This window comes from Solea solea, chromosome 8 (genome assembly GCF_958295425.1).
Source record: "Solea solea chromosome 8, fSolSol10.1, whole genome shotgun sequence".
NCBI lineage: Eukaryota > Metazoa > Chordata > Actinopteri > Pleuronectiformes > Soleidae > Solea > Solea solea.
The window spans coordinates 28,163,166-28,191,105 of record NC_081141.1 but is presented as its reverse complement, the minus strand read 5'-3'; the positions used below and the strand labels follow the sequence as shown (position 1 = coordinate 28,191,105).

General features: G+C 41.8%; 1 protein-coding gene across 1 annotated transcript; it reads right to left on the bottom strand.

The window, feature by feature from the left end:
• Positions 1-378: 378 nt before the first annotated feature.
• mn1b (meningioma 1b) lies at positions 379-21,245 on the bottom strand. The gene is made up of 3 exons (XM_058635553.1): positions 20,287-21,245; positions 16,562-20,181; positions 379-1,928 (listed from the first exon to the last, which is right to left on the bottom strand). The coding sequence occupies exons 2-3, from the start codon at positions 20,130-20,132 to the stop codon at positions 1,714-1,716; spliced, it is 3,786 nt and encodes a 1,261-aa protein (XP_058491536.1). The 5' UTR covers positions 20,133-20,181; positions 20,287-21,245; the 3' UTR covers positions 379-1,713.
• Positions 21,246-27,940: the final 6,695 nt, after the last annotated feature.

Below are 27,940 nucleotides of genomic sequence, written 5' to 3'. Positions count from 1 at the left end.
ATGTTTTAAACATGAATCTCCGAGCTGCTACTTCTTTAGTGTACGTCTTATTTTCTATTTGTCACACGTGTTTTTAGAACTAACCTTTTAGAGTTAGTCAAAGTATTGTTATCTTCTCACTTAAAAGTTGTTTGTAAATGTCATTTGTGTTTGTTTAGCTTTTGTTTTTAGTGATCTAGTTAGCCAGAGTGAGCTTGCTCAGATTCATAGATGATCATGAGGGTACACAGTGTTTTCCACAGCAAATGGTCTGAATTCACATAGCACTTTGTAGTCTTGACCCACAACGTACGTACATTTTCCTACTCCGTTGTGCACAGAATACCAAATTTACAGTCAACCGAAGGAAAAAAAAAAGTGCCAGACTAAACACTAATCCACCTTTAACGTCATATTTATTGTTATTTAGTTACTCAATAAAACATATACAGATATATACAATATGCAGGAAAACAGACGACTGCACTTTACATATTATTAAAAAAGAAAACAAAGGAACAAAAAAAAAATCAGTTTGTAAATTGCCGTCACAGTCCTCCATCTATTGTTTCGGAAATTCAAATTCAACAGAAGCTTTATTTAAAGATTACAAGATTGCCTAACACACAGCAAATTTTTCTCTTATTATACATGTGCAATACCAATAGTCTCTTTTTTGTTCGATTCCCTTTATTAGACCATCCCTTGACATCCGTTTTCAGTTCCTGCTGGATGAATTGTACACACGTGGTTGAGCTTAGAAAGAAAAGTAGATTTTGGCCAATATATATAAAAAAGAGAAATAAAACAAATCTTAAATGATACGACCAGCAAATATTAGCTTTAAATAAAGGGGAAAAAAATGATGTTCCCTTAAAAGGATTGTTGGGTTACATTCATGTATAATCTCTTCTTATTTTAGCTCCATCCACACTACTGTGTTTTCAATTGAAAATGGTGTTTTCCGATATTCATAGGTCAAAGGTCGGCCAAACGTAGCCCCAGAATTTTCAAAACAAAAACTGAGCCCTACGGCGTTTTCAGACTTCTGTTTTCAGGGCTGTGGACGTAGCCAAACATGAAGAATTGTTCATGTTTTTAAATGAAAATTTAGTAGTGTGGATGATGCCAAGGTCTGCTTCTCGCTGGTCAAATCCCTTCTAAAGAAACAGTGGAATTAGAGTATGGATGTGGGGGAAACATCCAGATTTCTGTAAATTAATAAAAGCTGCGTGAACGTGACGACGTCACATAAACTCAACACCGGTGTACAATCACAAACCAGTGGCAACTGAATATCTCGTCTTCTGGTTTCGTTTTCTTCCCCCTGTTTTTCTTCCACATTTCCTTATTTTTCTTCAACAAAGAAAATCAAAGAAAGAAAAATATTGATTTTGAGGTTTTTTCCAAATTTGGGCGTGGTTGAGTTGAGTAGAGCCCAAGCTGCAGAGTCCAGCAGTGAGTGAAAGAGAGCGTATGTATGTATGTTTGTATGTCTGTCTGTGTGTGTGTGTGTGTGTGTGTGTGTGTGTGTGTTGTATATATGTGTGTGTTTGTCCATGTTTGAGTGTCTTTCTCTCCCTGAACAGGCAGACAGTTGCCTCATCAACACCTCATCATTCCGTGTTTTTGTGTCTCTCAATCTTTCACTCCCGTTTAAACTCGTAGATCTTCTGTCCCGTCTTCCTGCTCGGCCGTGCTCTTTTATTTTTTAAATCTTTTTTATCTTTCAGTTCAAGTCAGTGCGGCCACAAACGTTCCAAATCGGTTGGAGATGTCGGAGTGGAGCGAGCGCCAGGACGAGACGGGGCCCCCGCGGCCCTTGCTGTCGCCCAGCTCGTCTGTGCAGTGGACGGACAGGCACTGCAGGTGGTTCCCTCCGCTGCTCCCGCCTCCACCGCCGGCCCCAGGGGCTCCGCCTCCAGTCTTGCTCTGGATCAGCTCCGACTCTGCAGAGGAGCACAAACAGGAAATGGTTTGTAAAGATTGTGGAAAAACTGGAAGAAACGGGCATTCTCTGACACTTCACGTAACTCATGACGTGGTTAACGGAGCACGGTTTTAGTTATTTCCAGATTGTGGCTTCCCGATCGGAACCACAAACCCGATAAGTTCAATATCTGTGGGAAATTGCAGCTACCTGCTGTTACAGAGGCTGTTTGGGGGCTATGGTGGAGAAGTGGCTAAATTTTGCACGTGAATAGAATGATTTAGGGTTTAAGGTACAGATCGGGTAGAGACCCACAGAAAACGTAGAGGCGGGGCATCAAGAGAATCATTCAGCACATGATTGGAAGCAAATTAAACCTCAAAAAAGGGAATCTGAGGGCAAAGCAACCTCTAAAATGCAAAAGGAGTATTAGATTTTCATGTCAAGGTGACTTTAAAACTGTAGTACGATCGATTTTAAATACAGCAGTGTTTGGATCTCGTGTCGCCCGGTGACATTCCTGCCCTGCACATAGGAAGTGATTAGTTTGAAATGAAGACAGACGGAGGCAACAGAAGAAGAAGAAGCAGCAAACTGTTTTATTTTAAGCGGTTTCACGGGATAATAGCTTATCGTCTCCGCCCGCCCCCTGCTCTGCTGCTGTATACACACAAACGCTCCCTCTCAGTCAGGGTCTGATAGTTTTGCTTGACGCAGCAAACAAATCTCAGTTCTGTGCACAAAGACCAAACAACAGGCAGAATAAACAACAACAACAACCGTGTTACGTAGTGCAGCTTTAAAAGAACACACACACTCGTGAGTGACTTTCACACTCGCACTAAACCTGAACTGTGAAATTAACTCAACACCCTCGACGCCTCATATGAACGTGTTAAAACACACACACACACGCACACACTTGCTCTCTCTCGGTCACGCATGCACATCTCGCGGGCTCCTGCATATGACCTCCAGTCACAGGGTCAAAGGGCACTGGGGAAAAACCTGACCTTTCACCCTGTTTGACCCACTTGACTGGAGTCCCCAAAACACGGAGTGTCACATTAAATCACGCTCCCGGGGAAATCGATACGCCGGACGACTGTGCGTTAAATTAAAGGGCTAATGACGGAAAACCTGAGGTGCACGTCGTCATCATGTATGAAATCACACGTGTGTGTCATGTGATGACAGAAATCAATCATGACAAGATGCGTATTGTTCAACCTCCATCTGCAACTTTTTAAGTTCGGAACGAGAGATAAAGTGACTCAAATACCCTGGTATATAGAACAGTAGAAACAGGTACCACTAGAGCAAGATTGCGTACCACTGGTGGTACCCGTACCACAGTTTGAGAACCATGGGGGTCTGCAACATTCTACATGTTTTTCTGCTCTTAGGAAGATGTGACACACACGCGCATGTTAAAAGTTTGATCTTAGTCAGACTAAGACAATAATTCCTAATGTCACGTAAGTCCGACAGACAAAAATCGAGCTAGTCTTAGTCGGACTAACGTACCTGGATAATGGCAATTCATAGTCCGATTACTCCTGCGTGTGTACGCTTAGTCGGACTGGAGCCAGAGTTGGCGTTCTGTGCATGCACACTGAAATAAATGTCCTCTCTGGTCTTTGACCCGGAAGTAGAAGGAGACGACAAGTTGCCTGATTGCCGGTCTTAGTCAGACTATGGCCATAGCTTGATTAAACTGTACATTAAACTAAACACATATAGAGAAGAGGAGAGAAGGCCAAACCAGGACAAACGAGTAAAAGAATCATGCAGACTTTCAGGCAGCGAGGCTCATTTGCCCTCAAGTCCGTCTGGACTGCGACCACTGGAATGGAAAAAGGGGGGTGGGTAGCAGGTCGGGGGGTAAAAGGTCAAGCAGCTAAATCCTCCCGTTGTTCTCCGACTCTCACAGTGGAGACATGAGTGGGGGGGGCGGGGGGTACAGGAGGAATTAGGATTTAGTGCCGCGTTGTTGTTGTTAGCAGTGGTGGCAGTGAGGAGACCTAACATTTGCCAGAGGGTCCACACACACACACCTCAGCATGACGGATCCTCACCCCCCACCAGTATCAACCCTCCTCCGTCCGTCCGTCCACCCACATACTCACACTCCCTCCTCTCTCCTCAGCGCTCGGTGCCCTGAAGCGCCCGCCGCCAGCTCATATGAGCTGGGCACAGCAGGGTCTGCAGCAGCAGCAGTTTCAGCAGCAGCAGCAGCAGCAGTTTCAGCAGCAGCAGCAACAGCAGCAGCAGCGGCCTGAATACGCAACCAAGCATTTCATTCAAGCCAGAGGGAAAGAGCCAAACTGACACAACACAACAAACACTGATGCTGCTGCTGCTGCTGGTGCCACACACACACACACACACACACACACACAGTAACTTCTGCTTCTGTGGCACAAATGAATCCTCCACAATTTGATTTGTAAAATAACCTTTAAAGTCAAAGTTAAAGTTCAATATTCACACTTTTCTAGATTTAAAAAAACAAGATTGGACCAAAAAAATTACTTTAAAATGAGCAGAGAAGATAAAAGAGTCAAAGTTGGGTCAAATTGCGATTCTCTCTTCTCTTCTCATGTATTCATTATGTATTATTTGTTTTTTTATTCATATTAATCCACTTTAATGACCGCGGTCGCGTCCTGCTCTGTTTTACGACGTCTTTTTACGACGGTCTGTTTAAACTTGCTTAGGTTTAACTCTCTCGTTAAGTACTTTGTCACCTTGTTAGGGAAAGTGTGACATAATTCAAGTTTAGAGTGTTATTATCATTATTATTATTAATATTCACTCAGCCTCTCAGTGCCAGAGAAAAAAACACAATCTTTGTCAAAAGCTGTGGATTTTTCCTCGTCAGGTTTTACGTGACGCGTAATCTGGAGGCGAACTTCGACACAAGTTTATTATTCTCATAAATTATGAGAAAAAAACAGGTATAATTCATTCATAACAAGAAAAGACTGAAGGATAGAGTAAAGGAGACAAATTAACCTCACGTTAAACAACCAAACACTCAAAACTCAAGAAGAAATCAAACTGTAACCCTAACGCCTTCAGATTTCATGTGTTTTACTTTCTTTCCTTCTATGGCACAAAGAAACTAAGAATATTCACATTTAAGCTGAAATGATGATCGAAATAGTTGATTAAGTAAAGGATTAATAATCAACTATTCAAGTAATTGTTACTATAAGGCAGTTAAAGGTCACTTTACTATTGTATTCTGCTGCTGTATTTATCCATATACCCTTGTGTTATTTAACCCTGTTGTGTTGTATATACTTTCTATAAGTCTTCAATAATAAAACATTTCACCTCTTATCTCATCTAATGGGTTAAATTTGCTTGAACTGAAGTGACTGAGGCTTAAAAATCCACTTCCACAGGATTAGAACGTGACATTTACACGGCGAGAGGGACAGAGAGTGAGGGAAATGTGATTTTTATGGAAAAATCAAGATGTTGCACTTTAGCTGTAAATATTATAATATTATCCACGGCTACGGCTGCCGTGTGAAATTCTGTATCAAAGTCTGAAATCCCCAAAATCACCGTGACATTTTTACAAACGGGGGAAATCACTCGTTTTTTTCCCCCCGTTTTATTCAATAAGCTGCGTCTGGTTTCTTTGACTAACACAGACTTCATATCCACTGTAATATCTCAGTAATAGCCTTTTCATCTGAGGAGGGGGAACAAGTGCTCGAGCATCAACAAGCCAGGAAGAAAATACCTAATAAAACAAGGAAGGAGGGAGGAGAGGAGGAGAGGAGGAGAGGAGAGGAGGAGAGGGAGCAGCTGCACCAGCTGAGGCACGAAAACCACCTAAATAACTATAACCACATTAAAGCCACAGCAGATTATCACAGTCGTGAGTTCAAGAAAGACTGAAATTAACGCGAGACACATTTATATCAGCGTGTCTCTCTCTCTCTACACACACACACACACACACACACACACACACACAGTCGCTGTCTCGCGGCCACAGTTGAAGACGATTTACGGAGACGAGTGGAGTTTTTCAGACGCCGTGTAAAGCAGAGGAAAACACAGCAGCTCCGCTCGTCTGCTCGACACCAATGTGTCTACGAGCCGACGGCCTGACACTGGTTTACATGTCACAACACACACGCACGCGCACGCGCACACACACACACACACCAGCACAGGAAAGTAAACAGCGGCTGCTCAGAGACTGAGTTTTACTGCTGCTGCCATTATATCACAACACACTTCACAACTGTCACAATTATCCTGATAAAAACATAAGTGCAAGTCACTATTTCATTATTCTCAGTCTGTCATCATCTAAATTGTATCATTAACTCACAGACACACAAGAAACAGGAGGAGGACAAATATTACGGTATATAATAAAAAATATATCACCAAAAACGTCAAACTTACAACACACAATCTCCTGTTTTACCAAGAAAATGTTACTTAAATGATGTAATGAAAGTTAGAAAATGTTGTAATATTACAAACTAATATTAATTATGCCCAAAAAAATCCTTGCATTACAAAAGAATGTAACAAAAACAAAAACATTAATTGTGTATAGTGATACAAAATGTTACACAGTGTTACAAAAGTTATCTAAGAACGTTTACAAACTTTTTGTTGCAAAAAACGTTACTAACGTGACCAAAAATGTTGGAGCAATAGCATTGAAATGCTGAAAGGTTTACGGTTACAACACTTTATTGTAACCAAAACTTTTTTTCTGCAATGTTAGAAAAACATGCGAAGGCGTTGTGACTCACATGTGACTTTACATATTTTTGCAAAAATATAAGGTTAAAAGAAAAACGCTACTAACGTTGAAAACAAACTTTTTCTAAACAAAATTTTTTTTTTTTTCTAAGGACACACATTTTTTTTGCGAACATTATAAATCATGACTGGGAAGATGCAGGCACCCCCTTGTGACACTCACATGAAATATTAACATTTTTTTATTGTGACTTTCCATCGAATTATATATTTTTATTTTGTCACAGTTGAAAAAAACGAGCAGTGAAAAGTAACAAAGTGACAAAGATCTGAATCTTCAAAGTTTTGTCCTGCGACAGGATCCTCTCTGAGCTGTCACACTGATTTCCCAGGACCCACAATCCCTTGCAGTAGGCCTTTTGCCCTTTCTATCCCAAGCTCTATACTTCCATGACGACACTTCACCTTTGGCCCCTGAGGCCGCGACCCCGGTCCTCTCTGAACACAAACCGGCCTCGATCAGAAAGCGCGGCTCGCTGACAAAAACGCCCAAAAGGCCTCGGCCGCGATGACAGCGAGTTTGACATCGGGTCAGATTCTTTTAACATAACAACTGTGCGAGGACGCTCGTCTTTGTCGGCACAAAAACAACCCGGTGCTATTCACTGAAATCTGGACCTTTTAAAAAGCAGCAGGGAGCCAGAACACGTTTGCTTGTGAACAGCGGGGGATTCAAGAAGTTAAGGTTCTCTTCATCATGATCTCGTCTCTGCGCAGCGTCAGCTGTGACGTGGAATTACACAAAATCTGTGAGTTCACGCAAAACTTAAGTCTCTTTCACACTAAAGTTAGTGGGTAAATTTTTTTTTTAAAGCCCAGATGAACTCATATTTTTGTTTAACCAAACAAAGTAACTAATGCAAAAATATTTTTACAATTTTACAAAAACATATTATTAATACTAAAAAAAAACTTAAGTTACCAAAAAGTTGCGATGTAATGTAATGTTTACAAAAGATGTCACTTACATTTTAAAAAAAGATTTGTTACCCCCCCAAAATATTTTTAAAATGTTGTAATGTAACAAAACCAAGTAACTAAAGTTACAAAAAAATTATTAGCATTTCCAAAACAAATTTTTGTTTAACCAAAAACTGTGACAAATTTTGATTTTTTTTTACAATTTTACATAAACTAATGCTGAAAAAGTGCAGATGTCATGTTTAAAAAACATGTCACTTAAGTTTTTAAAAACGACTTAAAACGGAAAAAAGTAAGTGACCAAAAAGTTGTGAAATATTATCATGTGCTTGTGAGAAATTTTGCGATGTTACAAAACCAACATGTTACTGTTAAGTCTCCCTAAATTTTTGAAAAATGTTCCCACCAAAAAAGAAAACGCCATCGTCGAGCTCAGGAATAAATGTGGTACTTTTTTGTATCTTTTACGTCTTTAATTGATTCGAATAATGAAAGAAAAAAATTGAAGGTTTGCGACAAACTAAAGACAACCTGATGCCGATTTTTATGTCTGATACCAATATAAAAGATTAATAAAAGCTATTGATTATTTATGGATTGCGGTATCAGGCCAATACGGTCGTTTTTAAACAAAATTATACAAATATTTTCTGTTCCATTTTTGAAACCGATACTGACCCACGTATCAGTTGAACTTTACTGTTTCATGTCCGATGCTTGTCTTTTACCCGCTATTATAAAGCTTTTTCTTGCATTCTAACGTTTCGGAGGATGAATTAGCATCATAGCCTAGGGCTGGGAATGACGCAAAAATTTGCACCGGTGCCAAAAAACATAAAGACAGAGCTTGAGCTGAAGCCAAGCCAATAAAAACCCCACACATGCTTTCGGGTCACGTGACTCTATCGTGTGACCCGATTTCAGACTTTGGGAACGGGGTATTGACGAAGGACGCAGGCAACGTCAGTGCTAACGCGAGTCTTAGCCCACGTCACTCATGCCCCCGGGGGTGAGCGGAGGGGGGCGTGACCTTTCCCGCGGTGTGGGGAGCGAAAGATTACGGAGGTTATTTTGGTTTGAAATTTCCTCTCTGTTCTCTGGACTGAAAAATGGAAAAGGAAAGGGAAAAAAGAGAAAGACCTGCTCGGGCAGGCATCGCCTCCAGCGTGTGTTACCTTTTTATTCCAGCTAACACACACACACACACACACACACACACACACACACACACACACACACACAGAGAGAGCTTTAGAAAAACCAGAACACAAATCGGAACACGGGAAATGATTTAAAGCCTCGATCATAACTCACAACCACGTCCAGGATCTGTCCAACAAGTCACTGACACACTGATCTACTTCACTGTCTCTGTTTAAGTTACAGAACATGTTTGTGTTTTCTGTGTCAAACACGCACAAAAGCAAGTGTAAAACACTGCATTTCTGTCAAAAAACTGCAATTTAATCCATTATTTACGTTAAATATCATTTAAACTAATATTGTGCATGTATTTTGGTGCTGTTACCAAGGGCAATAAATCATGTAATTAGATAGTGTGTCTTAATTTAACTTCCAATAATTGCACCGTAACTAATGTGAAACATTATTTATTGATACTTTTTAATGTACTTTCTTTTAGAAAAAGTACAAATACAGAGGAAAAAGATGAATTTCACCAATGTTCACTTTAAACAATTTGGCAATAATATAATATGAAGTTTACTGTAATGAAAACATGATTAATACACTTAATACACGATTAAAGTGTTTGTTCTCAGTAAATGTTCAAAAGCAAAGTTTACTTTTTTACATTACGTATAAAAATCTGTCTTTAATAATCTAATATTTATGACGACGATGACCCGTACGGACTCGTTTTTAAAATGACGCAGCCACACATATTTGACACAACGATGATTAATTGTCCCCGAAAGACGACGAAAGTGCGAAAGTGACACTTTTATTTCTCTTCCATAAATGAAAATGTCGGAAACTACAGATGTTTTTTGAAGGAGGGGAAAAAAGAAAAAAGAAAACTTTCTCTCTCACTTAATCAAATCTTCACTTCAGTCTCCGGAGAGAAAAACAGCTCCGGTGTCAGAACTCATTTGTCGGAGGATCTTTGTGTTTTCTTGGGCGTGGGTTTTGTTTCTCCCGTTAACAACTAACTTCCTGTCTGCAGATCAATGTGAATGTTTTGAGACGGAATGTTCCCGACCCATTTTGGAAAGAATCCGCCCACTGATGACGTCACAGGACAAAATACTTGGTCAGATTACGGATTTCCGTCCAGACGCGTTTATCTCAGCGAGACGTCAACGGATCAGGGTGAATTTTGTCGTGTTTATGTAAAATAGTAATAGTTATAAGCAGTTAAAAAAAAGCAGTAAAAAAAAGTTTCAGGTGCTGTGACGTAAAAAAACGCAGGTGACAACGTCACCAACTTTTTTGCTCAACAAGATACTGGAAAAGTGTGATCTCGCAATTATTTGATTAAATTGATAAAAAAGTCCGTCAAAAACAGCATTACGATGAATTTACTGTACATGTGTTGCTCTTAGGATGAAAATAGGGCGTCAAATAACTACTATTATGATAATAAAATGTCTTAAAATTCTCTGATTATGATGTTTGCAAATGTTGCGTTTTGTCCACAAACCAAAAACTATTCAGTTTTAATGATTTATTTCGTTATACAGAGCAAAGGCCCGAAGAAATATTCATGAGAACTTGTTTTTTATTATCTCTAGATGAAAAAATACTGTTTTGTTTGTTGACAAATGTGAAAAAATGTCAAATATGTTTGAGAAGGTGACGACGTTAAGATGTCGTACCAATTATGAGTCAATTAGAATATCTATTAAATTTATGGCAATATGATTTTTTCTGTACATCTCAGCCTCTCGTTCTCCGCTGCCATCCGGGGAGAATATTTACCACATGCTGAGACAAGTACGTTTTTCTTAATTCCAACATCCTTTTCCCCCTCGAGGCCAAAACAAAACAAAACACCGGACGAGCTGCTGTTCAGAAGAACAGCTGAAAAATCCAGCCAAAAAAAACAAAAAAACGTCGACACCTGAGTTCATCTTTCTCCTTCTTTCTCTCTCTCTCTTCATCAGTCACACACTTCTATTAATAAACTTCCTTTAACTGTCAGTAAAATCCCATCAAAAAACACACACGCACGCCATGTTGTCACGACACCAGGAAAATACTCCGAATACTGTTATTTTAACGTGTTTTAATTGTAGTTCTAGATTTTGTTGGTTTTCCACCTCGTTGGACAATAAAGACTTATTCTATTCTAAAATATCGCGATCTATCATTAGATTCTTGCCAGCACTCACAGCCTCACATACATATGATCACAAACTAGACCATGACAATAGTAAAAATCACAGTTTTCCATTTATGATTGATTCCATTTTTTTTATTTTTTTAGAAATCAGTGCGGCTGATTTGGCCGAAAATTGCAAAAAAAAAAAAAACTATTTTGGTTTCTCTCGCTCTCTCTAATCTTCATTTACATATCTGACATAAAAATAAGGCAAAATCGCTGTGTTTACCCGATTCACGTGTCACGTAAAAGCATTTCTCTGCACATTTACACTGAAATTCCTCCGTTTTGAAGACAAAAATGAACATTTTGTGTATAATTCGAACCAAATTTAGGGTCAAAACTTGTGCGACAGTAACTGTAGATCAGCTTCACGTTAATGAGTTATAATCAGAAAACCTGAATTAAATAGTATTATTGTTATTGTTAATAAAAACGTGTGGAAATATTAGCTGGAGTAAAACAAAACAACATAAAAACTACTTTTTACGCGCTACGTAAAATCTGCCGCGTCACTGCAGCGGCCATGTTTTCCTAGCTACCCCGTGCTGAATCAGCACTTTAACACAACAACAACAACAACAACAACAAACCTTACAGCTGTGTGTGTGTGTGTGTGTGTGTGACACCGCGGTGAACCCGTCAATAACCACGTCATTGACACACGCTGGGCGTCAACCCCCGAGGATGAATTTACGACTTTTGGAGAGAGCGAGGACAACGTTACGGATGCTAATTGCCGTGATTATCGTAATGACAATGATTAGCGTGCGGCGCGAGCTAGCAGGAGTATGTGTGTGTGTGTGTGTGTCAAAATGAAACGCCGTGTAATGACAGGTAAAAAGAACACACACGGCCTCGAGCTGCTCTTTTCTTCCCCCCTCCCCCTCTTACATTCAAGCATGTGTCAATCATTTCCTCCCCCTTTTTTCTGCTTTATTTTTGAAGGCGGGAAAAAGAAGAAATTTACCGGTGTGATTTGTTGTCAACGACAGGTGAGAAAAGTCTCTGAGGAGTTGAAAAGCTGAAAAGTCCCCCCCCCCCCCTCGTCAAATCTGTCAGAGTCAGCGCGACGCAGATTTGATGTGATTTGATCATTAGAGCTGCTTTTTAAATCCTGATGATTACTGACGACTGAAAACGACTCCACAGAGAAACCTGAGGGTTTGTATGTGGTGAAAAAAAAGAAAGTGTAAAAATAACTGAATCACTTCCTTCGCCTGCTGGTTGTCTGTTATCACGACGACGCACCAGTTTCCAAAGGAACGGTCAGTTTGTTTCTGGCTGACAGACAAAAAACAAGTGGAGGAGGAGGAGGAGGAGGAGGAGGAGGAGAGGGCTTTACTTTGAGAAAAAAAAAGGGGAAATAATATTAACTGACACAGTTTGTTCTGTGGAGAAGCTGCAGCAGCGACTGGATCCACAGATGTGTCTGCAAATGCGAGTGTAGACTGTGTTTTTCCAGCCTTTTACTTTGAAATTTCTGCGTATAGATATGTTTTAAAGCTGTTCTTTGTCACGGTTAAATAGAAATAAATGATAAAAGTGCATTGATCTGATTTCGTATCGCGTAACGCCAGAAAAAAAACACTAGGTTTACGGAATGAACCCTGGGTCTCTGAACATTAACGTAAAAACAAAGGCTAAAAGAGAACGTTAGGTTAAGGAATGAACCCCGGTTCTCTGAACATTAACGTAAAAACAAAGGCTAAAAGAGAACTTTAGGTTAAGAAATGAACCATGGTTCTCTGAAACATGAACGAGGTGGATGTGTGAAACACGTGTTGACCGATGACATGTTTAGGTTAAGGAACTAACCCGGGTCCTCTGAAACAGAGTTACATACTAGAGCTTTACAGAACTCGCAATAAAGGAAGTGGGATTATTTAGTCTGGGTTACAGATTTAAATGTTGTAAAACTGGTCACAAAAATATTACGTAAAGTCAAATGAAGCAGATATTTGTTATTATTATGATTTTAGTTTAAAAACTAAGTCTTAACCCTAAAAAAGATTCAATTTAAAGGTGCAAAATCAGCTTTTCTACAAAAAGAAGTGTAGTTTTAACATTAAATTGCTTAAATTTCTAAATGTGAAAACGTTCAGAGGGGAAAAAATGTTGAATTTCAGCTAAAGTTTATAAGAAAACACTTTTTCCTCCAAGTTACTGTGAAAGATTGTGTTATTGGTGTAAAGTGAAAGTGATAAAGTCAGGATTTCACCGGCTGTAATTTCATCACATTACGTGAAAAATAAACGCGTTTAATTTGTGTTTGTGTTCACGTCACTCGTCTGCTGTCACTGTTTCACACACAAACAACAACAACAACGCTTCAGCCTCAGAGCTGCCTCTGACCTCACTGACCTCTGACCTACAGGTCACCTGCACATCAGCAGCAGTGACCGTTTAAAGAGATTTTTCTTTTAAATCTATTTTTAAGTTTATTTTAACGTTTATTTTCAGTTTACGCGTCACGTAAAAAGCGTTTACATTGAAATGTGTTTGTTTTGAAGACAAAATTTACATTTTATGAACAATTTTAACCACATTTTTAGTCTTCTAGTCTAAAAATCTTTAGTTGGATAAAAACAATCATCATTTACAGGTTTAAAAACATTTTAGGAACCAGATGACTTATTGATTCATCGTTTATGGCCCAGAACATTTTATTATTATATAATGTGTCAAACACATTTAATCTTAATCTGTGGATATTTTAATGTTCAGGACTCACATTTCTCAAATATTTATTGTATTTTTGAATATAAAACTTAGTTTTTGCTTGTGGTTTTGTTATATTCTGTCATTTTTAATGTATTTTGCAGAAGTTTGAGTGTTTTAGGAATAAAAACTGGACTCTGTGATGTTGTCGTCTATTTTAAATCTACTTTTCTTTAATGAATTGGGAGTTGAGACATGGAGGATTCGCGTGGACTCACTGGTACAGGTAACTTATCTGTGTGTGTGTGTGAGCATCAGATTCAATCTGACCCCCCCCCACACACTCTTCTTCCTCCTCCTCCTCCTCTTCCTCCTCTCCCAAACACACACCTCCACCCTCTTTTTTCATCTTTGCTGTCTGAAGCACTCAAATGAGAAACTGTCAGGAGCCGTGATTTGTGCTAACTAGCTATCGATCGCTCCGGAGCCGCACAACGCCTCCTCCTCTTCCTCCTCCTCCTCCTCCTCCTCTTCCTCCTGTGTGGACTTCAGCAGCATCAGGAGGAGGAGGAAGAGGAGAGAAGGAAAGGAGACAAGGGGACATAAAGGGACAAATTTGGAGATGAATCTATGATGTGAAACACCAACTCAGAGACGAATTTCAACAGTGTAACTAAAATGTTTTTTACATGTGTATATATATATATACACGTGTACATACATACATACACACACATACTATGTATAGATACAGTATCAAATGGTTAGACAGCGCATTTAATGGTTTTTTTCTCTATTTTTATTTTGAATTTCGACCATTATTCTACATTTTAGATTATTTTCCATATATGAACACACACACACACACACACACAGACGTATACATAGTGTCAAATGTTAGACAGATCTCGACATTATTTTGTTATGAATTTTTTGTGTAACTAAAATATGTTATATATAAATAAAATAAACAAATTTAACAGATTATCTCATTTTTAGATAGAGTTTATGAACACATTGGACCAACTGTGTCATGAACCACTGAATCATTTTAAACCATATGACTTTAAAAAAGATGATTACATGAATCACTCGTCGACGCAGAAACTTCACCCACGTTTAAAACTTTTAAACAGAGATTTCCACGGTTGTTATTTGTGATTTGTGAATAAATCAAAAGGTCATATTTCACAGAGACGCAGCAGCAGCGGCGTCCGTGTCTCTGCTGCTGTGTAAATGTTTATTTAGGTAATTTTATTTTGTTGTTGTTGCTAATTAAAGGATCATAAATCATCAGGTGGTTCCGTCACTGTTGACTGTAAACACACTCGTTAATCACGAGCGACGATGGAACGCAGCAGCGATCGCTCAGACGACGACAAACACTATTCTTTCTCTTTCTCCTTTAATTTTGTGAATGACGTAAAATAAAAATGTCAAAATGTTTAATAACTTTTGTCATTTTGCTGCTAAACTGCAAAAAAAAGCCCGACCATGAACTGGATTATGTCTGTGATTATTTTGAGCTACTTTTAATAATTTATTTTTGACATTTATTGTTAATTTTAATGTTTCATTTTGCTTTTTTTATTATGTTTAAATAAATTTCACCCGTTTATGTTGTAACTGTGGACAGAAAGGTGCAGATTAAACAAAGTTTGACTTGATTTGTCAATTGTGTACGTTTGGAATTTTTATTTATTTATAATTAGGATGAAAAGTGATATCATCAACACACACAACAAAACAGAAACAATGTGTGTGTGTGTGCGTGTGAGAGTCCAGACTTGCTCACCCCCTCCCCCCTCGCCTCCCTCCCTCCCTCTCACTGATCAGAACAAAGAGACGTCGCCGCAGACGCTCAGCGTTTACACATTCCATGTTTTAAAACTAAGGCTATAATTTAAACACAAGGAATAACTAAATAAATGATATAAATAAATGACGTGTACGATATAAAATAAACAGATTAAAAAAAACATCAGGACGCAAAGCAAATAGAAAAAAAACTCCTCAAAGCTTTAAAGCAATTATAAAAATCTGTGTAGCCTAATAATTACGTCATAAAATATTACAATTATAATTATTATTATAATTACAACATACCGGCAAAATAAGATGTATTTTATGGTTTAATCCCACCATAGTATTCAAATAACCATACAATTTAACTAAAATTATTATTTTATTAGTATAATAGTAGTATAATAACCCTGTGCTTTAAAAACCTCACAATTTACTACTACTGTAATAAGATTATTGTTATTTAATTGTTTATTAATAGTAAAAAAATAGTAAATTTCAAACATTATTAAAACTAATTAATCCATTCATTTAAAAAAGTCAGTCCACTGCCGGCAGCTCAGAATTATCCCATAATAATAAGAAAAACAAACACGCGGGGGGAATAAAAAAAAAAACCCCGCTGCGCCAACGCATATCCTCAAAAAACAGCTATTCATCTTCTCAATGCAGTCGTTCACCCTGAAAACGCAGATAAAGAACGGCAGGAAATGTTGACTTTTCTCTGCCTCGACGTGCAAATGTGAAAAACAATGGCCGTGTGTGTGTATGAGACACACATTCTCATAATATTATTTATTTATATATACTTATTTTCACTTTTACAAAACCAAGCTGCAAAAAAAGAAGAAATAAATAACCTATAAATCTAAATTTTAACCCCCTTTAAAGGCTACATTTTATCTTCCTTTACTGAAGCTGAAACTTTAAAATTAAACCATTTTCAAAGACACTTTTCCTCTAAATAAAATTTTTATCCGAAGGGTTTTTGTCATTTTTAATAAAAACTACAAGATGTTTTGTGAGCAAAGAGCTGAGCTGAACATGAGAGAGTGAGCGTCAGAGAAACAGAGACACAGAGAGCAGGAAAAATGAGGGGGAAAAAAAAATGTAATTACCTTCTTTGCTGCTGTTTTGGCTCTTGTTTTTGTCCCAGGGTCCCATGGCCTTGTCGTCCTCCGACCCGTCCATCATGGCCTTGTCGCCGGGCACGTACCAGGTGGCGTGCTGCTCCGCCATGAGCGTGTCAAGGTCAATAGTGCCCATCGAGCCCTTCCCCGCGTCCGGGCTGCAGCTCGCCAGCTCGGTGTCTCCGTTCTGCGACGCACAGTCGCCGCTCTTCTTGCTGTTCTTCATGGCCAGTGGCTGGTCTTCAGAGATGCTGAACTGCTGCCGCTGCAGCTGGATCTGGGCCTGCAGAATCTCCAGAGGGTGGATTTCGTCTTGGCCAGAGGTGCTGGAAGGGGTGCGTACCTGCTCCACGCCGGGAGTGCCTGGGTGGCTCACCCCGCTCCCCCCTGTGCCCCCACCAGCGCTCAGTCCATAGCTATCTGGTGTCGAGGTAGTGTGATTGTTAATGCCCATGCTCAGGGGCTTCTGTCCATTTATCGACCCGTGATCGCTCCTCTGCATTTTGGGCGAGCCGGTGATCATGGGCTTAGCGCCCGAGGCCCCTCCTGCGTCCGAGCTAGAGGACACCTCGTCCTCGTTGCCGTAGTGGGTGCTGACATCGTCAGGAAAGTCCACTCGTGGTGAGCTCCCGTCAGACTTGGCAACACTTTGAATGCCACTGTCCAAAGAAGACATCAAATCGGCCTGGTCCCCCAACATTAGGTCACCTCCTTTCCCCCACGAGGGTGATTGGAGGTGTTTCTCTTGGGGCGTGCCCCCACCCCTCTCCCCAACGCCAGCCGAGGGGGTCTGCTGGCCTGGACTTACAACAGGGTTACCATTGTCAGAGGAGAAAAAAATCCCAGGGCTCACATGTCCACTGTCTCTTTTTCTCCTCCCTCTCCCTCTCCCACTCCCTGTTGTTGCCTTCCCCTCACTGCACGGGGTAGCGTCCATGTTGTAATTTGGGGAGAGGGCACTGGCTTCCCCCTGCACCGTCTGGCTTTGACTTGCAGGCTTAGAGTTGCTATTCCCAGTGCCAGGCATCTGGCTGTTCTGGGAAGTGCTGCTCTGAAAATATTCAGCACCAGCAGCACTGCCAGTCCCATTAGATGTGCTGCTATTAATGTCCTGCTCTGTCTGACTCAGTTTTCGCTTGCCCTCATTAGGGTTCTTCTTGTTGAATGTTACGTTAAGATTGGGGGCACCAAGGCTGGCGATCATGTTCTGGCAGGCCGTGGAAAGGGCTGCCAGGCAGCTCTGCCCGAAAACACTGTCTTTAGTGCTGGGTTTGCTAAAGTTCCCCAGGGAAAGTGAGCCAAGCTTGCTAACAGACGACCGCTGGCCTGAGGGGAACTCTGGCTGAGGAGGGTAGCTCCCTGGTGAGGTGCTCACCCCCTGGGGAGCGTTGTGGGCCGACCCCTGACGGTTTGCTCCCCCATAGGGAAACGTAGGCTGTGCTCCCATTGAAGGTGTGGGGAAGTCAGCTGGCCGCCTCTCTGCTGGTGCGTTAGGATGGCCTGCTCCTGCTCCTGGAGACTGCATTTGTGAGAGGTTGCCCATGTTGCCGCTGAACTGCGAGTGCATGCCCGGGGAATGGAGAGCTGGCACATGTCCGTCGCCTGGAATTCTCATGGGCTCCTGCATGCCCATGCCCGGCCTGAACATCATCCCGGCGCCGTTCTGCTGTAGCCCCATGTCGTGAGGTCCCGACTCATTTCCTGCTCCACCCATACGTCGTGACATCATCTCTCCAGGTGGGTGGGACCCCTGGAACCAGGCGTTCTCCTGAGCGACGTGGGGATTTTGTCCGTCAATGTTTGGCATCCTGCCGCCGTTCTCCCTGTCGAAGCCGGGCTGAGGCATGTTCCCCACAGGACCGCCATGAGCCATGGGTCCGGGAGGCACATCGCCGTGGTGACCCAGCTGCTGCAGACTCGGCTGCCGCATCCTCTGCTGCTGATTGCGTGAGGCCATCTGTTTTATCATCATGGCTGCATTCTGACGTTGCTGCTGCAGTGACTGCTGTTCGGGCCCTGGGTGCTGAAGTGGACCCGGTGGGAAGCCTTCACTCACAGGTGGGGTGAACTCTGCAGGCAGGCCAGGGTAGGAGGAGGGGGAGAGGTGGTTTTCCATGCCGCCACACCAGCCGTCGCCTCCGTGTGCATTAGGAAAGTCAAATCTAGGCCTTTTTGCCATGTTCATGTAAGGAGAGTCAAAGTGTTGAAGCCTCTGATTTGGGGGCTGCTGGGAGGGAGGAGGAGGAGGAGGAGCTGGCTGTTGCATATTAAACATTGGGTCCCCATAGGGGTGCAGACCCCTATTTTCTAGTCTGTGAATAGGATATTCATACTGGTTGTGTTGGCCGGGCATCATGACCCCACCATCCAGAATGTTCGGGTTAGCAGAGCCGGGCTCAGCCTGAGGGGGTCGGGGGAGGCCAGGGGGGCACGAGTTCTGTCTGCCTATCAAGTTGGCCTGTTGTTGCTGCTGCTGCATGAGAGGATGTCTTGTATTAACGCCCGGCTCCATTCCCACGGGCACCTTCCGGCCATTTCCGAAGCGTTCAAAAAACACTCCGTGCTGAGGCTGCTGCGGTGGTGGCGGTGGCGGCTGCTGTACCTTGGACATGCCTGGCATTCCTGGTGTCCGTGGCATGCCAGGGTTCCCGGGGAAATTCCCGCCTGGAACTGGCCTTCCCGGCCCAAAATGGGGTAACTGAGAATCTGACTCTGAAGGGGAAAAAACGGGTACATCAAAATGTCCAGATGGTGGCTCACTTGGGAAGTTGTACTCTAATCCTTCCACGGCTCCCTGGTTTGGCATCCGTCTGGACTCCAGGCCGTGAGAGTCAGAGGAGGATGAGGAGGAAGGGAGACCGTGAAAGGAGGCTGCTCTGTTTGGGGACTGATCCAGGGGGAGGCAGGGGGCAGGGACAGCATGGCTTCCACTGGGAGGCCCGTGATGTTGAAAATCAGGCATATTACCAGGCCGTTGCTGCTGCTGCTGTGGTGGCGGCGGCTGCTGCTGCTGCTGCTGCTGGGGGAAGCCATCTCCCGCTTGTCCCTCAGTGAGAGGATCAAATCCTTCTCCGAAGCCCTGCTGTGGTCCCATGCCATTGTTGTTGAAGCCCATTAACCTGCCGCCATGCAGGCATGACGAGCCCGGCTCTGGGCCTCCGAAACTCCCACTGAAGTGTGGGTGATGTTGGTGGGGGTGATGTTGGTGGGGGTGTCCTTGGTGAGGTTGCTGGTTGTTAAAGAATCCATGCATGGCTCCTTGTTGCTGCTGCTGCTGTTGCTGCTGGAGTCCGCTGCCTGCGTGCATGTCCGTATGGCCCCGCGGGTGGAAGCCTCCGTACTGCTGCTGCTCTCCGTTCATGTTCATGTTGAGCCCCAGCATCTGCGGCTCGCTCATGGGGCCCATACTGGGCTCCACTGCTCCCGACGGGGCCCCAGCGTGGAAAGCTGGGCTCTTATAATGAGATCCCATGTTCAGTCTCGCTTGGTTTACGCTTCTCTCTGACTGGCCAGGGTTTCTGCTATTAATCTGAGAACCAAACTGCTCCAGCCCAAACATACTCCCTTGCAATTAATCCCACATGACGGCCAGTTTGCCAGTTTTCCGTCTGTCCCCACAAAAAAGCAAAAAAGACAAAAAAAATACAATATAAACTACTCAAAATATTTGTATTATACTGCGGATTTAACTACTTAAAAATGTTCAAACTCACCAGATAAGTTTTCATTGTTGTGGATCGATTGTTTTTGTTTTATCCAAGGACGCGCAGTGAGAGAAGGGGGGGACAGACTGGCTCCAAAATACGCACGCAAACTGTGTCCCTGTCCTCGCGTTAAAGCGTTGACTTTTACCGCTCTTCTTTTTTGTCTTTTGACTACTCAGCCGAATATTTAAAAAAAAGTGTTTTATTTCACTCGCTGTGTGTGAGAGTTTAAAATAATCCAAAGTTTTTCTGTGAGCATTTCTCCAGAGCGAACATGACGCGGAACAACGAAGAAGAAAAAAAACTAGGTACATAAAAAAACGATCAAAACTGTGGATTTGTGACAGTTTCTGTCCTGTCTCTCATCATTCTAGTCCACAGACAAATGTCCCACAGCGAGTCTTTGTAAAAGGTCCCATAGTGGAAAGAAGAAAAAAGTCCAAATGGAGCTGCTGTGGTTCTGGAGAGGGAAAAAAACGACTTCAGTGGCTGCACAAATCAGAGCAGGTGTGGGGATAAAATGTCCAGAGTGAAGGTGAAAAAGTCCACGGTTCTCCACAGAAACGACACACACACACACAACACCAGGCGCTGGAGAACCGGAGCGTCCGTTCTTCACGCGACCTGATGAGCGCGGAGCAGCGCGGCGCGCACTGGCCGCACTCCACAGCCGACGGAGCCGCTCAACATCATCCTCCTCCCCGCTGCAGAATCACGCAGCCTCGCGGTGCCGCACCGCGGTGGTTTAATTATTATTAATTTTTTTAAAACAAGAAAGAACCAAATAAAGTCCTCGTTTTTTCTTTCCCGCTTCTCCGGCTCCGTGTGTGCGTCCGTTTGGCGAGCGTGGCGCGGCGCGGTGCGTACTGAGCGTGGATCCACGGACACTCACGGACTCACTGACTGTGACTCTCTCTCTCTTTCTCTCTCTCAGTGTGCCGCGGTGAGAGAGAGACGCGTCCACAGCAACAAGTTTTGCATTTCTGCAGCCACTTCCATCCACGAGGGCTCAGCCAATCAGAGCGCGCGGAGGAAGCGTCAGGGGCGGGACCAGAAAGCTCTTAAGGTGGACCTGATGAAAAATTGTCTGTTAATAAATGTAGTTTTTTTTTATTTCTCTAAGGTTTGACTTCACTGCTTCTAACTTTTAAGAGGTTGTTTTTATTGGCTGTGTTTTTACATCTTTCCTTGACGCGTTTTTATCATTTTTATATCACTTATATATTTAAATGTTACCGTACGAAAACGTTTATAAATGTGCTTGATAAAACAAATTGATTTGCAATTGATTGATTACAAATTGGGTAAAATTCACTGTGTTTGCGGTTCCAAGTGTCAAATATGAGTGAAATAATCAAAACAATATGGGTAATTGTGCACATTAGTGAATATTTACGTGTTATTGTGCCAGATTGTGACACGCATACATATGCAGGGTCATATACATATAGCACACGTTGAAGCATGTAAATGGTACACAAATAGATCTAAAATGACAACAATCCATAATTATACCACATATCTGACTTATTTAACTCCTGCACTATTTTTTATTTCACACTTCTGTGCAATTATTTCACTTATTTGCTCACTTTTCTTGTCATTTTTATGTGAAAGTACACACATCTCTTCGATGTGCATTCACACTTGGCCAATAAACCCAATTTAAAATAAAAAATTGTGTTTCAGAACTTAAGATAAACCTTTCTCTCAATCCCATACCGTTGAAGTAAAAAATATGGCAGTTTATTGAATAATATTTCCTAATTTCTTGCTTTTTTATTCATCCTCAACCTTTTTTTGTCTTCATTTCAACATATTTACAACTACTGTTTGTAATTTAATACACTTTAACGTGTTTATTATAATTGTTTATGTAGAATATATCTGTGCACTGCACTAGAACTGCAAAAAAATGGCAGATTAGACAGAAGGAACATTAATGTTTATTTAAGTTATTTTGTGCATCATTTGTTATTAGGGGGAAAAAAGAAAACCGTCCATAAAATTTCACAAATCAGAAAATAACAAAGTGATGTGCTGGAGCGACTCGTTTGTGTCTGTAACAACATTTCACATAAATCTGTGTTAAAATCACAATCACGTATGAAGATTTTTGGACAAATATTTAATAAAAATTTGAACAATTTATGACTTACAGATGCCGACTGTAAAAGAAAAAGAAAGAAATGCCTTTTCTCTGCATAACTGAGCATTTTAGCAAATTTATTAAAATTTTTGTGAATTTACTGAAGTTGAGCTTTCACGAAAAAAGGTGATAAGTGAAAATAGAATATTACAAATGTCCCTTTATTTTGGAGCTGGACTCTGGTGTGAGTAGTTTTTCTTAGATCAACAGAAATGTGTCATTATTTTAGAAAATGTTTGGATTAGATACTTAAAAAAAAGCACAAAAAAGCAGAATTCCATGTTATGTGTATTTTTTTATAAACTGAACAGAGGAACATAAAGAGAGAGAGAGAGAGAGCGAGAGAGAGAGGGTGAATGAATGTGGTGAGTGAGAGGAGATAGAGAGGAGGAGTTTTACCAAACAGACACAGTGCCACCTAGCGGCGGGAGTCAGTCACTGTGGAGGATAATGTTATAGAGGAGAATTAAGGAGACATTTGATTTCAGTGTGAACTGGAACATGAGGAGAATTTTTTAAAACAAACAAATATATACATATGTATATAAAACACAGATTAAGAGACTTAAATCAAAATTATGCAAAATTAAATATTACACTTAAAAAGATAATTAAAGCCTGTTAATGTTTGTGTTGTTGTGAAGATAATTAAACACTAAAACGTCATTTTTACTTTATTTTAACTTACTAACTACTGTATTTGTGCTACTGTTACTGTTGGAAGTGTTGTGTAACTGTTACTACTTTTGTGTAACTGTTACGATTGTTACTGCTGTAACTTTGTGTAACTGTCATTGTTACTACTTTTGTGTAACTGTTACTGTTGTTACCGTTAGTGTTGTTACTGCTGTAACTTTGTGTAACCGTTATTGTTACTACTTTTGTGTAACTGTTACTGTTGTTACCGTTAGTGTTGTAACTTTCGCTACTGTTGTAACCAAAAACATCTCCCAGTGAATACAGTGCAGTGAATGTTCTCTACTTTTTTAATAGTGTTGTGCAGTGGTGACGTTCCAGGTGATGAATGAATGAACGAATGACATGCAGTGAGAGAGAGAGAGAGCGTAATTTTAGCTCTAATGAGAATAAATAAAGGTGCTGAAAAACAATCTGCACCTCGAGGAGACGCCTGAGTGTCAGGACGAGGCTGGAAAACAGGTCAGGACGAGGCAGTGAGAGGTGGTGGGAAGTGTGTATATTTGGAACCTGGTGTGTGTTTGTGTGTGTGTGTGTGTGTGCGCGCGTGTGTGGGTGAACAGTCACATGAGGAGGAGGCAGAGAGAAAGACAGTGATTGTGTTTTTTTTAAGGAGACATCGGTGTTAAAAGTGTCTCCTATAGAGGAGGAAGCAGAAGCATGTGGAGATGTTTTGAAGGCTGCTGAGCTCCTGTGGTGGAGCAAACTGTGTCTCACCATCACCTCACTGGAAAAGTGTCTCCACGTCTCTGAGAGCTTGAGAGCTGCATGAGGCATCGTTAGAGTTTCACTCACATTAAGACACAAACGTATGAGCTCATCAAACTGTTTAACGACATCGAAAAAGCAGCTGAAAAACAGGACAAAAAAGAGATTGTAATTATACGACGATATCATAGAAACGTCTCATTACAATGTGAAGGGAAAAAAAACAGCAGAATGAACAGATTAAAATAATTTGGTACATAAAACCAAATCCATGAAAGTCTTTTTAAAATAGAAGGAAGCTCAAGGACCAACGTGTAAGAAATAGTGACATCTAATGGTGAGACTGCAGATTACAGTCCTCTCCTCACACCTTAATTTTGCTAAATAAGTGATGGAATGAAATGAAAAAAGAAATTTAGGAAAAATACAATAGTAATAATTAGCTCAGTTACTGTCACTGCTGTCACTGTTACTGCTGTAACTGTCACTGCTGTTACTGTTATTGCTGTTGCTATAACTATCACTGATGTTACTGTTGTTACTGTAACTGTTACTGCTGTTACTGTTATTGCTGTTGCTGTTACTGATGTAACAGTTACATCAGTAACTGTTACTGGTGTAACTAACTGTTACTGCTGTAACTGTCACTGATGTTACTGTTACTGCTGCTACTGTAACTGCTACTGCTGTAACTGTCACTGATGTTACTGTTATTGCTGTTGCTATAACTGTCACTGATGTTACTGTTACTGCTGTAACTGTCACTGTTGTTACTGTAACTGTTACTGCTGCTACTGTTACTGTCACTGATGTAACTGTCACTTGTTACTGTTACTGCTGCTACTGTAACTGTTACTGCAGTTACTCTCACTGATGTTACTGCTGTAACTGTCACGGTTGTTTCCTGTAACTGTTACTGCTGTAACTTTCACTGCTGTAACATGTTACTGTTACTCTCACTGATGTTACTGTCAGTTATTGCTGTAACTGTCACTTGTTACTGCTTCATGACGCTGTACAGTCAACACAGACTTCACCGTCATAACTCTACTCTTCACTGCAGTGATTTATTGCTCAATTTGTTCCAATATTTTACTCAAACAGGACAAGATAACAGAAGTGGGTGAACGCTGCTCTTCATACACGTTGTTAAGCTTTTCCTCACACACACACACACACACACACACACAAACATATATATCATGTATATATGACCAGGGGTGGGGGCTCTAAGAGGCAGTTCCTTCCCTTGTTGGGGTGAGGGAGGAGGGCGGCTGTCACTCAGCTGAGCCATCACCACTCTGTGGGTCAGGGCGGGTTAAACAGCATCTGTCATCCCACAGAACCAGCCATTGTATTAAAGAAGGGGGGGGGGGGGGATGCGACAGACACAAACACAGACCCCGCCCCCTCAGCCTGCACCTCTCTCTCTCTCTCTCTCTCTCTCTCTGAACAACAGGAAAGTCTCAGGAGAATCTGTGGAGCTTAACTTGACCTGAGCCCAGCGGCGGATGAGGAAACACTTGTGACATCACTGGCAGCCCGTGAACGCCAGAAATAACTTTCCTCTCCAAGAAAACCTGTGCCCCCACCAAGAAAAACCTGGCCTCAGGGGGGAAGGTCACACACTCACACACAAACACAGCAGGGGCGGACCTAAGAGTTTAATCTTCACTGTGCCACTTCCTCTCTCACCCACTCTGTTGTTGTCTTACAGCAGGAAACACAAACACGCTGGTACAGATTTATCTGTGTGTCACGGTCCATTCTGACACAGTTCACAGTCCAGTGTGTGAAATTTAGGATTGTTTATTAATGGCATAAATTGAATGTCATGTTTGCTGCTGCTGCTCGGAACAGACACACGTTCACGCTCCAGTGAATCTCTGGGAATTGCGATTCTGGTTGGACTCGACGACAGAATCTCCAAATCTACAACCTTTCCAGACCCAAAATCTATCTCATGGAGACGTGGTCGGGTGTTAGCCAGGCTAGGGAAAGTCCGATCTAAGAAATATCTATAAAATATTCTAAGTATTTTTTTTACTCACCTGAATTAAAAGTCAAACAATCGACTATGGATGTTCAAAACTCAACTGCTGAGCCTTCAACCAGAATTAAAGCACCTTAACCTTTTGTTTCCTAACAATTGCTCTCTGGCCTTAGCATTATGCTGCGTTCCTTTACTTAACTTCGTGACTTGGATGTCAGAAGTGGAAGTGACGCCAACCTCGAGTTTGCCGCATTCCAGTTAAGAAGTCGGGGAAAGAAATCCTGGACGTTTGCACTGTATTTGGCGCATACAAAAAGCTAACGTACAACTGCAATACAAATATGACAGGCGAGCTATTAAAGGTAAAAGTAGCAGCGTTTTTCCGAGTTGGAAATCCGACAAGTTCCAACGATAAAAGGACATTAGAAGGGCCTTGCCGCCGCCTACAGGAGAGCGTTTTTATGATGCAAATGAAGAAAAACCCAGTAGGATAAAGTAATTAGCACTTCTAGGCTGGATAATTTTAATTTAAAGGTTATCCAATTAGTCAACTATCAAAATAGTCATTTGACCTGGGAGTAAACGCCAATTTAAGACATTCACACTGGTCAGAAACCAGTTTAATCCCAGGATTATCCGATTATTTATCCACCAGTGGGATTGGTGTACATGACAAAGTATGTAGGATAAATTTTTCGTCTTTCACACCAGATCTCCAAGGACATGGAGCTTCTTCTGGTTTGAAGCGGTGACGCCGGACACTCACGGTGCGTTTTTTTTTTTATAGCTCCGAACAAAGTCAAAGTCTGTCTTCGGCAGCGAGAGTCTGGATGTCCCGCTGTGTCAGATCTTCTGCCTCCCTTTGGAGATTTATTTCTCCTCTTCATCTGTTGCCTTCGTCTATTTAAACAACAGCAGCTCACATTGGTGACATGTCCCTTCATCTCCTCTGCGAGCGAGACACATGGACGAATGGATGCGTGCCCGCCGCCACCGTCAACGGCTGCCACTTAACAGGAGGTGTGTGGGCGAGTCTGCCCATCTCCTCTTTTAGAAACAGCATCATTTGCTTGTTCTCGCGCAGATAGGACTGGTTTCCTTGCAGCCGGCGCATGTGACCGTTCCTGCACAAACAATATGAAACAAGGCGGATATCTCAGGCAGCAGACTGACGGCTCTTCCTGCTCTTTAGCACAGATTCCGCTGTTATTGTGTGACTCTGGTGACCCGGAAGGTCACTGGAGATCCAGTTGTCAGAGGCACCGGGGAACATCCACCTCGTATTCTGATGCTGAGAATTAACACTTTCAGTCTTCAGCCTCCTCAACTCAACCAGTGTCTTCTATAAAAACCTGTTCTTGTGCATCACAGTGGGGACATTTTTGGCCACTTTAAGCAGTGCAACTTTAAAAGTAACAGACAGATATGGATGAAATTCTCTGGGGATGTAGGTCACAGACCATGAGCTAAGTCTGTTTCCAGGTAGAGAATGTGCACAAAATACAAACATGCATATTTGAGCACATCTTCTAAGAGCACATCATTTGGACACAAGTCAGCTGGCAGTTTGCCCACACCGCCATGTTGGCAGGAAAACCCAGTGCTAGTTTCAAGCTTTTTAGAGTTCACTGTGCACTTTAAATCCATGGAAATAAGAGAAATACATCACAGAATCTGACAACACTGTCTGACCCTTATGTGGACCAATAAGGAAACAGAATCAGACTTTATACAATAAACAATAACCAAGATAGTTACGTTAATTAGCATTGGAGTGTAACGTCGAAGTTAGCATCCAGATAAGCAGGTTTTTGTCAACTGTGAAACCGCTACAGGCGGTGCAGAACCTGATCTACAATCAGCCCTAAAAGAGCACGTCACCCATCCGTTAATTGAGCTCCAGTGGCTTCCCTTAGCCGCCCAGCATCAAATTCAAATCACTGATGCTAGAGCCTACAAAGTGCTTCATGGGTCTGCTCCTGCCTACTTAAATGCTCTCCTAAAAAACTTATTACCCTTCGACGACGCCGTCCACCAAAGGATTGTCAACACCCCGCACAAGACAATTCACTATATTCAGGTGGCGTTCCGCACTGATGGAATGACCTACCGAGTGC

Bases quoted from the DNA above. Each gene is read 5' to 3' on its own strand.
- mn1b (XM_058635553.1), bottom strand. From the start codon at position 20,132: ATGTTTGGGCTGGAGCAGTTTGGTTCTCAGATTAATAGCAGAAACCCT. The intron at 1,929-16,561 runs GTAATTACATTT...GCTCCTCTGCAG, and splicing joins CCAAAACAGCAGCAAAGAAG to AGTCGGAGCTGATCCAGAGC.